At 39.8% G+C, this 16,848-nt stretch overlaps 1 protein-coding gene across 1 annotated transcript; it reads right to left on the bottom strand.

Moving 5' to 3' along the window:
- Positions 1-4,953: 4,953 nt before the first annotated feature.
- On the bottom strand, positions 4,954-15,378 carry serhl (serine hydrolase like). The gene is made up of 12 exons (XM_069697344.1): positions 15,201-15,378; positions 13,843-13,986; positions 13,121-13,234; positions 11,504-11,545; positions 11,385-11,404; positions 11,224-11,298; positions 9,258-9,364; positions 9,096-9,175; positions 8,930-8,964; positions 8,762-8,838; positions 8,591-8,678; positions 4,954-7,588 (listed from the first exon to the last, which is right to left on the bottom strand). Exons 1-12 carry the CDS (start codon positions 15,256-15,258, stop codon positions 7,445-7,447), a joined length of 984 nt encoding a protein of 327 aa, XP_069553445.1. The 5' UTR covers positions 15,259-15,378; the 3' UTR covers positions 4,954-7,444.
- Positions 15,379-16,848: the final 1,470 nt, after the last annotated feature.

Genomic DNA, 16,848 nt, shown 5'->3' with positions numbered 1-16,848 from the left:
TAACAGAGAGGAGGTGGTGGTGGTGGTGAATGTGGTGGATAGTTGGGAGAGGTGAGAAGGGACTTTTCAAATGAACTCGCAGGTCTCTGGAGAACACAAATCCTGCTGAGGAGAAACGCATTCAGGCTTTCAGCGGATGAGAGAAAGCAAAGTGATATTATTCCTCACCGACAGGAGAAGAGGAGATAAAAAACGTACCTGCTTCAACTTGAATTAGACCTCACTCTGAAAGGATGTGCACAGGCTGCTCAGAGATAGGTTTGCAGCCAAGTGCCTGGAAAAGAAATAAAACACTTGGGCCAAGAGTCGTCTATACAGACAACTTGAAGTCTAAAAGTTATTTTAGAAAAGAATAGCACGACACCACTCGACTGCCTTTTTATGTGTAAAATCTTCTGTCTTTTTTCTTCAAACTTTTAAAGCTTCTCTTTCCCTGCCTCATTGCTTTTGGATATTTCTCACTGCAAGAAAAGAAACAAGATGAGAAAGGCAGGAATGGAAAGTATAGCAGAGGGGTTTGTTTGTTAAATATTTGAATATACAGAGGAAAATGAAGACCATTAATAGTCTTTACCTATCTGTCTAAATAATCATCTTCATCACTTTAATGAGGATTACTCCAGTTGCCCCCAAAAAATTGCAGATCCAGTTCCTCAATTTACAATAAACTAAAAATGAGCACCTCCATGGTTTCATATCTGCCAACCAGTTAAGTCCCAGTTTACAGTCATATCACACATGGAATGAAGACTTTAAAGAGATTAAACTGAAAGTATTGTGTTTTTTAGGGGATATATAAGAACTGATTTGACTTGACTTTGTTCATCTTTTCTGTTCTGGTTTTGCTGTATATGTCCACTGTCTTAGAGGACGAATTTCTTGAGAGAAACCAAACACAGAATTCCTTGTGCTTGTTCTGATTTTGATAGAACACAGTTTTAGCCATAGCAGTAGAAAATGCTTTAAATATGGATGTTATAACTTCTATAAGCTACAACTTCTAAAACACAGACGCTTCACACACATTTTCAACTGGACAAGCACAGAAGAGCTATACAGTCAGCACAGTTTCAAAGTGGACACCAAAATGTAATGTCACCAATTCATTATGTGACCAAATTTGGAATCTGGTCCCAATCATCTCTTCCCTTCCTGAGTTATGGTGCTGGATTATGGCCAGAAAAGTATTTTATCTTTACGGACATTTGCGTGAAATGCTGCCTCGAGGAATTCTTGAGTCACAGCCACGAGCGTGTTTCGTGCGGTTAGGATGACCTCTGGCTTCTGGCCACCACATTCAAATCAGTTCATCACGGAGTTCAAGTGAACATTTGTGCCGCATCTGAAGGCGTTCACGAGAATGGGACGAATGGATGGAAAATCTGGAAATGTAATGCCTCTAGCTGCAGCTGACGCGGAGGCATACAAATATTCAACAATAATCTCGGCTGTAACTTCCACTGAGGAGACTAAGGCCATGTCTTCTGGATTTATATCTGGGAATTTGACAGATTTGCCAACAAGAAGAAAGTTTCCCTTTTACAGTGCAGGATTATAAATGCAGGGCATTTAATTGCCCAATTCTAAGACTTTAGATTCATTACATTAAATTTAAAGACCTGCACCCAACTAAATAAATCATCCACTATTGCCCCATTCAGACCTCGATACTTGAAAACACAATTTAGACTTTCAGTTTTGAAAAGCCTCACAAAATGTAGTGCAATAGTTAATATATAAAATATGATGTTTTTAAGGTTTTTCTTTTGGCATTTTGTCAAACTAATATATTAGTGTGTATAATATAGTGATGCATTAGGAGGAGTAAGTATTTCTGTATTAGAACGCAGTAATATGTACTTTTAAAATCCTACTGCCCTGCATTGAACCACACACACACACACACACACACACACACACACACACACACACACACACACACACACACACACACACACACACACACACACACACACACACACACACACACACACACACACACACACACCATCAAAGCTAGTTTAGTGTGTTTTGGAGACTCAGAGATTTAAGATGCCGGCAGTCTGCTGTTCAGAAGGTCGTTCGGATTTTATTAGACTCTTCAAATGTGTTGAACTCCGAGCACAAAATAATGAATAAAGAGTCCCATTGTGTGAGCACAATAGAAATAAATTTTTCAGGGAGCTAATGGGCCACAAAAAAAAAAAAAAATGAAGCTTCGGTCAAAGTTCAAAAGAGCTTTCGTCTCTCATTTTTCGTTCTATTTGGAATTCCTGCAATATTTTTCTTCTTCTGTTTTACCACGCTGTCAAAATGCCTTTCATTCGCAATTGACCTCAACACGCTAATGATGTTCCTGATGCTGCTCTGTAAATATCCCCTTCAGACCTACAGTTTGACTGTGTGACTCACGTCCTCTTCATCACTGCCTTGTGTCACTCCACCAAACCAGCATCTACGGCGGACATCAGGGGGATTCGACACATCTTCCATCTTCATTGTCTACACTTAATGAAGATGCATCACACCATGAGACCATCTCTGCTGTTTACCATAACAAATATTGTCACAATTTTAAATTTCTGTATTGAATTAATGTGTGTTTGGTTTGAAATCATGGAGAGGAACACATCTGTTTGCTTATAAATTATTAACATGATCTTTTTCTAAGTGCGATTGGGGACATAAGGTGGCCCCAAAAACTATTTATACAGTTAATATATCAGAAAGCTATATTATGTTATTTTATGAGACGTTAAATAAACTGGTAGGTGAGGCATAGAAAAACAGCTAAACTCTAAACAAATATTTGGCAGCTCAAAGTTTTAGGATGAGACCTGATTGTCAAACGTGATGGAACATGTCCATCGTTAATGTGATATCCGACACCTGTGGTGACTCTGTTGGAGCACCTGTGTGAACTTAATTAACTATTAATTACATTGGGGATGGGTTAGTGGGGAGCAAAGGGGCAAATGGCAGATGAAGTGAGCTCAGACAAAAAGTCATGAATTTGTACAAAGAAAGAGGAGCATCTGTTCATGAGATAAAAAATAAATAAATTCCATCCTCCAGTTCATGTGTGAATCTTGTAAAAAGGTTCAAAAGAATGGAAAGCTAGTGGCTGAAAACTGAAGACTCACAGACCCAGAAAGACCAGCAGGATACTGGACTGTACAAGTGTAAGTAAAGTGAAAATGAAAACTAAGAAAAAAAGAAAAAAAAACCTGTGATGAAACTGCAGCCAGAATCATTTCAGAGACAACTGATAATTACGAGATACAACTCAGCTCATAGACCAAAGGAAGATCAACACATTTGGGTGAAGAGGGAGAGTGATACAGCAGAAACCATTCATAAGCTCGAAGAATAAGACAGCTACGACTAAATTTGCACAAAGACAGCAGCTTCCAGAGATGTGATATTTTCAGAGGCCCACGTGGATCTGCTGGTAGAAAGCTCGTGTGGAGAAAGTCGAGAGGAGAATCCAACCAGACTTCACTGAGAGTGCAGTGAAGCATGGAGGTCAGAGTCTGTTTGTCTTCAAGTGGTGAACTTGTTTTCACTTAAGGAATCAATTAAGGAATGCATCGGTCACAGCAAGACGATGATAGAAACCATACCAGCCACCTGGTGAGAGAGTAATTTACCCAAGAGAAAATCAAAGCCCTGACCTAAATCCTATAGAGCACCTACAGGAAGCTGTGGGGGAAATGAATTAAAATAACAAACTAAACATCTGGGCTGTGATCATTAAGCCACAAGAGGGTGTCAAAAATGTCCTTTGTGGCATGTCTGTTTTTATGCAGCAATAAATTAGAAACATCGTTATCCTTTGGAGGGCAATAAAAGCAACACCGCCTTTGACCTTCACAGGTGCTTTGAATATAAAAGTCATTAAAAGTACAAGCATCAACACCATTTCAGGATCTGGTGCAACACAGACCACATGACGACACCACCTATGAAAACACAGCAAAAATATCTGTAGTGTTAAAAACTGGAAAGAGATGCCCAATGAGACACTGTCACTCACCACTTCCGTCAATGTCTCCACCTGTAAATATTTTTTTTTTTTAAAAGTCACTTAATTTGCATTCTAAATTAATTTGCAATACAAGCAAATCACATGTCACAGTTCAGGATAAACTCTGTTCTACTCACCCATATCAAAGATGGAGAATAGCTGCAGAGTGGTGGGAGTTCATTTCACAGATCTTCAACCAGGCAGGTTCATCGTCCCATCAAAGAACACAGAGATCTTTTTTATTTGCCATGTCCCGCCGTGGTTTGATCACAGAGATAAACAGGAACAGTCCTGCAGAGGTCGGACCTCATGTTAAAACCTGCACTGCCGTTTGGCTAATAAACATCGTTATCAGTCTGTTATCCAAAGGCAACAGGACTTGTCCTCGTTTCCAGCGGACGTTTCAGCTTTTATCTGAAAGGCTTATTCAGTTCTGAGCAGTGAAAATAGATTGATACCATCTCATTTGCATCTGCAGCTTGACTGCACATTGGTGCGTAATTTTGCTTGTTCAGCAAACCTGCTCTTCACTCACTGAAGATCACTCAGTATACCAGAAATGAATTGTAATTAATAAGAGCTAAATTTCATTGTGGCTTAAGAGCAGTGAAAACATCCGGCACAATTTCCAAATGCCTACATTTATATTTTCAAATAATTTGCTTGGATCGTTTCAGCAGTCCCAAAATATTACATTAAAAAAGTCATAATAAATGTGAGAAAGGTGAGTTTTACATGTAATTTAAACAAAATCACTCAAATAATTCACACTTACCTTGTTAAAAGTTTGACTGTAACCACACAACGATGAACACTGAGGAAAAAGGCTGACTCAAGGTTCCTGTATAGTTCTTCCTCTACTCAAGGTTATTTTTTTTGTTATTTTGCATATTTTATTTCACATATGATGTCAGCACTTATCTATAGTCCTTTAATAGCTTTTATTAAATTGAAAGAAAAGTTACAAAAGTGAAAATGAATTTGTTTGAATTTTATGATTTCATTAAGACTAAACATTTTGTACAACAGTCAATAAAGTGGCGCACCATGAGCACTACTTTTAAGATGAATGGATGATAATATTACCGCTCTGCTTTTCTCAGTTAATCGTCAAAATTAAGTTAATGGAATTTCAAGTTTAAAAAATTGCGTTTTCATTCATGTTAAAATAAAGAAGTAATTAAATAAAAGTCCTTGATTCAAGTGGGATAAAAAAAATAGGAAAATGGCCCAATCTCGGGATTCCATGTTAGCGCACTTGAGTCCAGATTCATCCGTTTCTTCTCAAGTCACACCCTCCCCCGCGCTGCTCACTAACTTTTGAAAATGAACATGTGGACGCACAATTCAGAGAAACTGTGAAACTGCTAAAATATTAACGGCAGGCAGCAGACGTCTGGGCTGAACACACTGAATCTCAATCAATCCTCAAAGGTAGCAGCTACGAGGCGATACGTCCCACACTGTCTGTAGATCCGTCTGTCATTCATGATGGACAACCTTGAGATCCGGCACGTTCAAAGAACTGTACATGGATGTGTTTCTCCCTTTTCATCTTTCTTTTATTCAGTTGCCAGTTATTTTGTGAATGCCATTAAAACCCAACTGTGTGAAGAGGACTCAGTCCTTGTATTGTTCTATAAGCTCGCTTCACAAGCATTCAATCAGAGGATCCATCAATGCGGTTTTGGTGACCTTTACATGAGGCACCATCAACAGGTCTGTTTGTTCGTTCAGTACTTTACTCTTTACATGTCACCCTAAGATCGGATTTGTGATTCAACACTGAATGCTGCTCATTCTTGACCTTAAATCTAACTGGATGTAAATGTGCACGGACTCCTGGCTTTTACCCCGTCAGTGTCCTGAGTGGTTTTGCACTGTTGTCATGTTGTCTATTTATTCCAGTGTCTTGACCATGAGTTACAAAGAAAGTAAGACTGAGGATCTCTCCCCTGGTAGGAGCACCTGTCAATGTTTTTATTCCTTGATCGAAGTAAGAAACTTTGATCAAGGAATAAAACTCTACTTCAAAGTGTCTCCATCCCCGAGACAAACAAAGACAGTCACAAAAAGACAAGACGTTGCATCATTTTGTTCGAACATGCTAAAACGGCATAAAGCCAACTATTATACAGAGATGGCTGTCGTGAGTAAAGAGCTTTAGTTTTCTAATATTCAAGTTAATATTGAAGCCATGAGAATTTTCAGAAGTTCCTGTTCAAACACATGCAGTACTGAGCGGTGTTAAACACTGTAAATACACAGGAGAACAGATGACTAATACAGACTTGGCGCCGATTCACTGAACCGAGCTGGTTGTGAATGAATCATGTTCACTCGATCAGACAGCAAAAAAGTGTAAAACTTTTGATGCTCTGTTTTTCTCTTCTCACCCGACAATCCTCCAGTTCAAGACTTTACGCACCATCTGAAGTTGAAGAAAAGTTGCTTGGTGTAAAACAATTCTGATCCTGCTCACAGTCCTACATTCACCGAAATCAACAGCATTAGCATCTATCACCGTACTTTAAATAATTCAGCGGTCCACCACAAGTGACATGAGGGACAATCAAAAGGTTCAGATCCTGCTTCTGTTGTGCGCAAACTGATCATAGCACTGCGACGACCATGGAGCACACAGAAGCTATAACTTTAGTGAATAAGTACTCCAGGCTGTGTGGCTTGATCGACATGAGCGCCTGAGTCACACAAGTTTTTGTGAGCAGTGGTACTTGTGCATTTGTGATTTCACCATGAAGAGAGCGCATACATTTTGTGTCAAATGTTTTGGGGAACAGAAAGAAGTGGAATCTGGTGATTTTTCATGTTGGAAAACCAAAGTGCCGTCCTGCCACAGTTCAGGTCGCTCGCACCGAACGTTTTTACTCGGAACGTCACTGGAGAACTCGGGTGTTGAATTCAACAAACACTAATAAAGACCTCGCCCATTTCATTGCTTCATTCTCATAGATTTTCTGAAGCATTTAAAAAGGGACTCTGATGCAGAACTTCCAAGATTTGAAACAAACTTTGATGTGTGCTTTTCTGCACAACTCTATTGAAATTAAAAGCACACAGGTACCACTGCTTCCAAAACATGTGTTTTCAGGTGCTGGTGTTGATCTAGCGACTAAGCTTAAAATACTTATTACCCTCAAAGGCTGTAGCTTTCCGCTGCTCTATGCATGTCACTTGGTGCACTCCATTCACGAGCAACAGGAGAAGTCTTGGAAGGGTTTGATGGCCTCTCGCACAGCATCCCGCTGATGCTAAGGCAGCTGACTGGCTGAATTTACAGCACCAAAGTGAACTTAAACAGTACAGTTAACTCTCACACACAAAAAACCCCACAAAAACATTCAGCGCAGTGGTGTGATATGACTCGAGGAGTAAGTGATGTTTTGAGTGTTTTTTCTATAATTTAGCAGTCTGGTCATCTGTTAGTGTGGCTGAGGGTGAGAGCACTTTGGCCTGCAGGAAGTCCGACACGAGCGGAGCGACGACGTCAGGGTTATTCAGGTGGACGTGATGGTCGCCTGGGATGCTCACCACAGTTTGCTGAAAGACAGTGAGACGAGTGCAATTAAAGAAAAATGTTAACCTGCAACAACTGACTTTTTGGCTACTTAGAGGCAGCGGAAACACAATCTGGGGAACGTCGAATGGAAAGCCTCATATTTACACATCCTGCAGATTTTATGACGTTGTTGTTCATCTGCAAAGTTTTTGGTTTCCCTAAGGAGTGAAATGCCTACATCCACTCTCCTATACGTCCGTTTTGATCTCTACCAACTGCTGACAGTGGGAAATACCTGCCTGTTTAGCTGCTGAATGCTCCACACGGCGAAGCTCTAACTATGTCAGGCTGCTGTTTGGTGCTGAGCAGCAACGTTTTGGGAGGTTTTGTTGCTGAAAACTGGAACCTGCTGCAGGTGACACTCTGAAAGACTACAGCTATGAGAGAGTAAAACCAGAACAGTAAAGTTGCAGGCTGGACAGATAATAAGTGGAAATTTGCTGTAAAGCTTTGTGAAGCCGTCGGGAGCTGCAGATTCGGCTGACAATCCTCTGTGGGCTCATCGCTGTTGAGCGCCTCCTTTCACTGTGAAATTGAGTTCACAATGTCATTTGACATTTTATTTTTTTATGATAGAAATACTGATTACAGCTGTTAAAAATCAGGAAGTGTTTTGACATGCCAAGGCTCTTTTTTGCTGCACAGTCAAAGTCTGAATCTTCCTCTCGCCAGCAGCATTGGAACGAGAGTCCGCTCACTGCAGACGTTTAGTTGATGCACATCCTCTGCTGTCTCTCATCAGCAGCACTTGACCAAGTTCCAGTATGTAGGTCAGTCAAGATGTTCACAGCTAAAAAAAAAACCCAATTCTGCTGCCTCTTGGACGTTGGGCTCATACTATACTGCTAGTGTTGCATCCGTGCAGCTGTCTGTCTGTCTGTCTGTCTATTAAGCACAATTACACACAGGCTTAAGGGCTCAAAATAAACACCAAGATGCAAGCGTACTTGTTTTACTCAAGCAGGTGGGAAAAGTGCACTCACATTTTTGTCTCTGTAGCCTTGAAGAAGTGCTGATGTAAATTTCCTTTGATCTGGTTCAGCAAATACTTTTTGAAAGCCGGCATCTGCTCTGTAAAGACAAAGATCGCTTGGATTTTTAGCCTGGTACATAATGCATGTAATATGAAAATATGAGGCGGGGGAATATCTTACAGAACGACCAGAAGAGAGCATTGTATCTTTGACTGGAAACCCAGACTCTGCTCCAAACTGATGCGGGCAACATTTTTCTAAAAACGTAAAACAAAACTTACTGTTCATATACTTCATGAGCTGCACATGACACCTCAGAGAGAAAGAGCGAAGCTCAACGTAACCTACCAGATTAATCCGAACGTCTCTGGAGAACATCACTCCTGCAAGAGAAAAACACTTTGAATAATCTCTTGCCTCTTAATGCTGGAAGTACAGAGTGTGAACTCATCTCTTTCTAAGGGAGCAGATTTAACAAAACTTAAAAGCAGAGAAAAGGATGATAAGTATGAACCTCCTTCGACTTGAACTAGACCTCGCTCCAGGAGGATTTTCGCAGACTGTTCAGATATAGCCGGATTTGAAGCCAACAACCTGCAGATTGCACAAACGAAGTTCCTGGATGAGTGGATGTTCAGCACTCTTTTCAAGTAGTGTAAATAGGAAAGTGTAATACCTCTCTAATGCCTTCTCATAAGTATAAACTCTCCCCTTCTTCTCCATCTTTTTTTCATACTGAAGCAAGTCATCCAGCCCCTGCCTGATCACTGTGGTCATTTGTTTCTGCAAGAAAACACATAAATTACCAAGAGAGCAAGTAAATAACACTGACATGAGTGGGCGGTACAGTGCTGCTCTGTGTGAAATACAATGGAGAAGCATAATGCGGGAACATAGTGTGAATCCTTAGCAGTAACCTAAAGGACAAAACTACACGGACTCAATTAGATTAATATCTAAAAGCTTTTTGTTTTTCATGCGATGTCTTTCAAAATGTCAAACAACCAACATATTGTTTTATTTTCTCACAATCTAGAAATCATCCAACACTGACATGAAGTCTTTTAGTGTAAATCAAACTAATTAATTGGAGGCCACAGGAGAGGTGTTGTTCTCTCTCAGGAATCTGCATTAACACAGTGTAAAAAAAATAAACCTTTCAAATATTCAAACTGCATGCAGCTCCTCTTGTGCAGCTGTGTGCTCAGTAGAGAATTCCCCTGAGATTACGTCGCTGAACCGCAGCAGTTTTGTTGCAGATTAGAAAGAAGCCATCACATTAAACTTCATGGAAAAACAATATTAATATCCACCCCTCCAGGTCATCTTTTCTTTTGTGAAGAGATCCCCCCCCACAGTGCTGTTAATTATAGCCAAATGTTAAAGCTGACAGGTTTTTTGCTGTTTACTGTTAAATGTGCAATAAGGAGCTCATTGTTGTCCTGATGGTGACTTCTACAGTAGAAAACTGGAGAAACATTAACATAACGGCGGGCCAGATGTAACAATAAATTCAAAACACGTGGGAGACCTTGTGAAATAGTTTGGACACCACTGGAGTAAATCATATACTGTATATAACTGTATATAAAGTGGGTCTGAAAAATGAGGCCAATGTGGAGGTATTTTAAATGGCTATACCACAGAGGGCCACAAGGGGTTTGCTCCAAAAAGACTCTGGCTCTATAGACTCCCATTCACTTTGTCTCATGAAATACAAAGTCAATACATTTTTTTCAAAGGGTCAATTTGGAGTCATTCGCTAAAGTCCTTCCTTCCTATTAGTTTTCTGGCAGTCCATCTGTAAATAATCATGTCATTAATTAAATGTTAGGTCTCAAAAAGGGGTATTTTTTTTTTTTTGGGGGGGGGGGTCTGTTTGATTGACAGGCCCATGGTGTTGTGAGGTTTCAGCTATAGGTAGGCGGGCGTAGTGTCCTCCGGTTCCCAATCAGATCGACTGCTCGCTCTTCCCTAGCTCGTCCAAATATGGTCAATTCTGTCTCTAAAATAACAAGATGGTGAAAGCCAAAATCTGAACTGGAATTCACAAACCAATGGGTCACTGTTGGTTTACTGCTTGGCGTAAACAGATTTAAAAATATCTTCTGCTTCATTTTCATTGCAGAAAGGAAGCAGCACAGCTGCAGGTATTTTTATTCACCCATAACTAAACAAAAAGACTGCGGTGGTGTAGTGTCTGCAGGTTATGCAGTGTGAAGTGAGCATCCCACTCTTTCTTCTGAATGTACTAACCTCCCATTTTATTTAATCTCATTTACCTCTTTCATCTTTCGGAGAGTTTGAGGAATGTGTTTTAGTACACTGCTCTAATACAGCAAATTTTGGGTCACAGATTTGTGCTTGACATTTATATAATCACAGTTACCAATGAAGACATTTAGTAAAAAAGCACTTTTGTGCTTTCGGTTTAAAATTTTTGCTTTTATGTTCCAATTCAAATTATTTAATTATAATTTTTTTCATTCGTTTTTCTTAATGTTAACATTACATTGTGGTGGGCGTTGCAGGTTTTAATGTTTAGCAGATGACTGAGAATGTGTGAGTGTGGCTGCTGTATCACTGTATATATAATGTTTCCAATAACACGACATGTGGACAAAAAAAACAACACAAAGTACCGGGTCTGTAGGTAAAAATCCGTAGGAGTCCAGCAGTACAACGGCATCCACCATCTCAGGATACAGAGCACTGAACTGTGGAAAACACCGTATGGGTGATGAGAACGCACAGTGCAACACAACACTGTTATATATTCATGTGAAGATAAAAAGTCACTAACCATTCCAGCAATGTTACCACCTGAAAAAAAAAAAAAAAAAAAAGAAATGAAGAGGACAAATACATAAAACATACGGCAAACATTTTAAAGCCCTAATTGGTTTCTGTAGCTGCACTCACCCATGCTGTGGCCGATGATGGAGAATCTGCTCCACTGCAGAGCTGTAGGAGTGATTTCACACATCATCAACCAGGTTCAGCATCTCATCAGAGAACACTCAGACTGGTTTTACTTCAAAGAAAACATCACTGCTATGATTCAGAGAATATGGTTCAAATTAATATTTATAATTTAAAATCAACATATTCCTTCACGTTTTTTTTTTTTTTTTCAATATAAATGTCAATATAGAGTATAAAGTTGTTAAAATTACTGGAACCTTCAGCAGCATCTCAGGTTCTTCCTCCCAGTATGGAGTTTAATTGTCTGAAAGCTCTACAAAAAGCGAGTAAGTGGATTTTGAGTAAAGATTTGTTTCCTATTGACTGTCCCTGAAAGATCACAGTATGAAACTTTAATCTGAACGCTTTTGTATTCATACATTTTGCGTTCCCTTTGATGCACAGAGAAGGCCGAGTTTCATGATACTGTTTAATGCATTATTCTGCAGACCACCGCTGGTCGTCAGTGTGAGCGGGTTCACCTTTAGCTGTGGCTGAAGTCGGTCTCACCGCAGCTAGACTGATAACTAAAGGAGCTGCTGATTGACACCAGCTGTAGCTCTGATTGTAAATGCAGGAGGACACCTTCAGCTGAGGCTGTGTGATTGTGGCTGGAGCCATGGACAGCTTTGGTTGTTGTTATTGTGGCTGTGACTCATTCATTTATAATAGGTGTAAAATTAACTACACTCGACAAAAATTAAAAAAAAAATTTTTTACTTTTGCTTCCATTTTTCATGACCACGGATTTTAACACGTGTGAAATGTTTAAAAAAAAAAAAAAAAGTGTGTGTATGAACACAATATTTTTTCTTCGACTCATGAAAAATTGGAATGAAAATAAAAATGCTGTGTTTATATATTTGTTGGGTGTACATGCATGTTACTTGAGGAAGACTTTCAGGTGTCAGATTTGAACAAATCCTGCTGATACAGCAAAGGGACTTTAGTCGTTAGATAATAACAAGCTTCCTGCTATCATGACTGTTCTACATTCAAACTGGGAGAACTTGGTCCTTTCCAGGCTGCTGGATTTGTATGATCACAAGAACATGCTGGAATCCATCTCAGAACCACAGTGGCTTAGACCAATCGGCGTCCTCGGAGAACCTGATAGGCTGAATATAGCATTTGTTACATCTGGAGCAGCGCAGTGGAGAGGTTATAGTACAGCTACCATACACGCATCAATAAGATCAAAGTCTGTACGTTAAATATATTCATAGCTGCGACTTCAACCAGCACAGCAGCTGAAGCAACTTTACTCAGTTGTGTTTTGACAGCAATAAAGAAATCCTGTGAAGTGTCACATCATCTCTCCAAATGTTTCTCTCAATTTATTGGACCAACACAATAATTGCTCCAATGGATCAGGAGGAATGCTAGTGAATGTATGATTAAAATTTGTTCATAAGTCAAGATACGTCTCCACTGAAAGTCGATGACCAATGATATTGAATTATTAGCCACACACTACATATCCCTGGAAAGATGTGACCTGCTGCCTGGACAAACGCTGATGTTTGATTTGAATTAGTGGCCAAACGTGTCCTGCAACTTCCTGAACTCACACACCGTCAACGACTCTGCGGATATCCATCAGGTACGAAGGGAAGGTGTACAAAACTCCAGGAGCACGATGTGATGAGCAGCCGTGACCTGGCAGGTCCACCGCTACATATCGGTACTCTGAGGAAGACGACAGAGAGGAGGATTGATTCCCGTTAAACATTTCTTTATCCAAAAAAATTGTGTATATTTGACTGCAAATCACTCTCTGGGGCAAATTTAAGAGTGGTTCAGCTGATGGGACAGTCTGTGAGTGCATATCAGAGGCCCCTGAAGATATCCCTTAACAACTAACAACTACAAAATATAAGTTAAGGACATATATAGTAAAATCATTATCACAGAACATGCATGTGGGCCCGGACAGACTTCAAAGTCCTCTCTTTATGGATGGGAGGCAGCTTGTCTAACACCTGAGCTGCAGCGCCTGCAAGCACAAGCTGCACCGCCCAATCAAACACTTTCAAAGAGGCAAAGTCAAATGAACCGAACGCTGCACGTCTGAGTGAGCGGAACAGTTTGTAAAAGCTTGTTTAAACAACATTTGCCCAAAATAATTAAGTTGTGGCTCTTAAATTTCTACACCGGCAGTGATATCAGGACCAGCTGAGCATGAAGGTGTATAAACTGCATGAGAAACTGTGTTGGAAAAAAATGACAAAGTGAGTTAAAAGTGGGGCGGTGCTTCATTTTTAATGAGTTCTCCGATTTACTACAACAACAATTACCTTTGGGTAGAAGTGGAAGGAGGTTGTTGAATGTGCCACAGTTGTCAGCCCAGCCGTGCAGGCACAGCACAGGATGCCCGTGATCAGGACCCCAGATTTGGCCTTTGATTTCCCCCCATGGGACGGGCACAGTGAGCTCTGAAACTGGACACAAAAAAAAACACCCTGGTTCAGAAACACAGTCCACTCGACTGGTGGCAGTATTAGTTTCTGTGCCTGATGTAACCTGCAACCGGAACAGTTTTCTGAACAGTATTTGCTGGGAAACGGTGTTTGTTTTTGACTAATTAATTTTATGCATTGCTAAAACAATTAGCTCATTAATTGATTTACAGAACTTAATAGCATTGTTTTTGTTAAAAGTTAATTAACAGGCAATATTTGAAACCCCAGTGTTTACACATGTACTAACAATGTTCTGAAGGTATTGCAGGTGCTTTGCCAAGTTCAGCTGCCCACTGAGAACATCGTGCACCTCTGACAAATGATTGCTGGAGATCTTTGAAACTTTGGGACGTTGTGTCTCAGTGAACTCTGAGCATTTGTTAATTACTTATGGGATGCATGTGGGATGCAATACTCGGCTGCAACAATCAGTTCTGCTGAATAAAGCACGCTCCTTAACTCTCAGTAAAGACACTTCAAATCAAATCTTGAATAATTCAAATGGTAATTCAATCTGACACCCCATATTTATTTGTCCGTCTTTAAAACCCTCATTTCAGTATCTCAAATTCCATGTTATGCTTAAAATCACATCAACAAAGATATTATATAGTAAAAAATATTAATACTATGGTAAAAAAATATATATTGAGATGATTGAAGGAAACCGTTTAAACTTTAGACCAGTCCTATTAAAGGAAATACCACTACTACTTTTGAGTCTAACGAAACATTAATGACTGTAAATGTTCAAAAACGGTTGACTTCAGATCATTTTTCATCATTGACGACGCTGACGAAGAAGTTTACATCGTTTTTAAAACAAATGGCACACGACTGAATCCAAACCCTTACAATGTCTGGTAGTTTATCTTTTAGCTGCAAAGTCCTGCGAGGTGCAAGCAACTCTGGATGGACCCTTTAACCATCTGGAAAATTAAACATATACAGATTTATTTTTATTTTTTTTAAGTACGTGCAACCTTTTCGTAGTTTTACTTTGCAAACACGGTTGCAACTTTGTTGAAGTAATTTGGGCTTTAAACGACTTTTTTAAATGACAGTTACATTTCCACAGCAACATTTCTAATTCAACTTTAACGTAAATAAACACGATACATTTTCCTTTTTTGACCTGTGAAACAGTTGCAGTGGTTCCGTGGAGGAACAAACACAAACATAAGGTAGTTTACCTGCATGCTTCATTGTGCTGGATGTCAGGTATCTGGCGCCTTTCAATGCTTGCATCATCTCGGACAACAACTCTGCTGAACAGCGGATTTAACCAAAACGTAAAACAAAAATACAACAATAAAAACAAAACAAAAAACGACTGAACACCAAACTACTTTTCCAACCTGTTCAACGATCACTTCCGCTTTTCGTGTTTTTTTTTAAGCCACGTGATGTGTGGATTGGACAGAGTGACATGTGCAGCTCAGTCTGGACCAATCACCGTTGAGAAGAGGAGGGGCTTACCTTTCACCTAATGTCACCCGGGAGAGGTCCTGCTGGCTTCTACAGCCAAAACCAGTGACCACATTACTCCCCCTCTCATCAACACAGGCATTTTAACAAGTGGAGGAAACATAGAAATTATTATAAAACATTGTAAATAGAGTGTGAACAAGTGACTAATGTATCTGAACAGAAAAAGAAAAAGACAGGACGTGTAGACATCATGGATGTCATTTTCAGCCCCGGAGAGGAGGTCCATTTTTACATACAGTCTATAGTTTTGTTTCTACTTTGCCAAGAGTTTCAGCCATGGTTGTGCTTACTGTTTAAATTTTCATAACACGAGGCTAAAATACTTCTTTCTCTCTGAGGGCAAACTGGCTGCTACAGTGACTCACTCACCTGTTCAGGAGTGTGCGATTCTGTGCTAGGCTATGTTTACAACAATACAATATATGTATTCCATATTATATTTCTTATATGCAATCTCGTATTAATCAACTATTAATCCTCAGGCTATGCAACAGGCTGTTTCTGCTGAGGTCAGCGATCCTGTTGGGGTCAGCATGCTGATGCGCATAATAACAAGGCCACAGGCCGTTACCGGGCGGTAACGGTTGATGGCATGACCACTAGTTTGATCTTTTGTCTTTCTTATCTCTTCCAAGTCATAAAACAGGAATAAGTTACTGACCTGAACAAACACGTCCCCACAAGGCAAGACTGAATGTTATAAACCCAAAATCTGACATCTCGCACTTTTATTGAGTGGCGGCAAGAGCTGTGCAGGCTTTTTCTGGGCCTGGGTCTCTCAGCGCCGAAATCTGTCACCAGATTCCAACAAATTGTTTCCAGTGTATCGTCTCACCAAGACCTGGCAGCGTGTTAACCGTGTTTGTGTTTGCTGGGTGGTCAAGATGTCCTCGTGACCGAGCCATGTGTGTCCCAGTGACCTCTGATAAACGGCTCACACAAGTAGGCGAGCGTGGGTGCTGATGCAGTTGGAAAGGAATACCCGCAAAACCTGAATAAGGGTTCTGAGAAACGTGGCCTTTGGTTTAAAAAAAAACTATTTAGTGAGTATAATCCTGAAAACATCAGTAAAATTACAGATAGTCTAGCACAGTTGTCCTATTAAAAGTATCAGGTAACTATAAAGAAAACTTTAAATGATTGAAAGCAGTGCTTCAATAAAAAAATTTTTTTAAAAACATCTAAAATTGTATAGATTTTGTCATAATACCATTATTATGGAAAATATATGGACAAATGTTATTTGTAACTTTATTGACATCTATGTGGTTCTCTGGTTATCAATGTTGCATCTTTTTGAGCAGAACAAAATACAGTTTTCATCAGAATTATTAGTACATGAAGTCCTCA

Source organism: Brachyistius frenatus, unplaced genomic scaffold, assembly GCF_029030835.1.
Source record: "Brachyistius frenatus isolate BFR_SWC_R1_liver_20210118 unplaced genomic scaffold, ASM2903083v1 Contig_23, whole genome shotgun sequence".
In the NCBI taxonomy this organism is placed as follows: Eukaryota; Metazoa; Chordata; class Actinopteri; family Embiotocidae; genus Brachyistius; species Brachyistius frenatus.
The sequence above is the reverse complement of the archived record's forward strand: the minus strand, read 5'-3'. Positions and strand labels throughout refer to the sequence as shown.

Bases quoted from the DNA above. Each gene is read 5' to 3' on its own strand.
- serhl (XM_069697344.1), bottom strand. From the start codon at position 15,258: ATGATGCAAGCATTGAAAGGCGCCAGATACCTGACATCCAGCACAATG. The intron at 8,965-9,095 runs GTTCATACTTAT...TTTCTCTTGCAG, and splicing joins TCTAGTTCAAGTCGAAGGAG to GAGTGATGTTCTCCAGAGAC. The intron at 7,589-8,590 runs GTGAGTGCACTT...ACTGTCTTTCAG, and splicing joins AAGGCTACAGAGACAAAAAT to CAAACTGTGGTGAGCATCCC.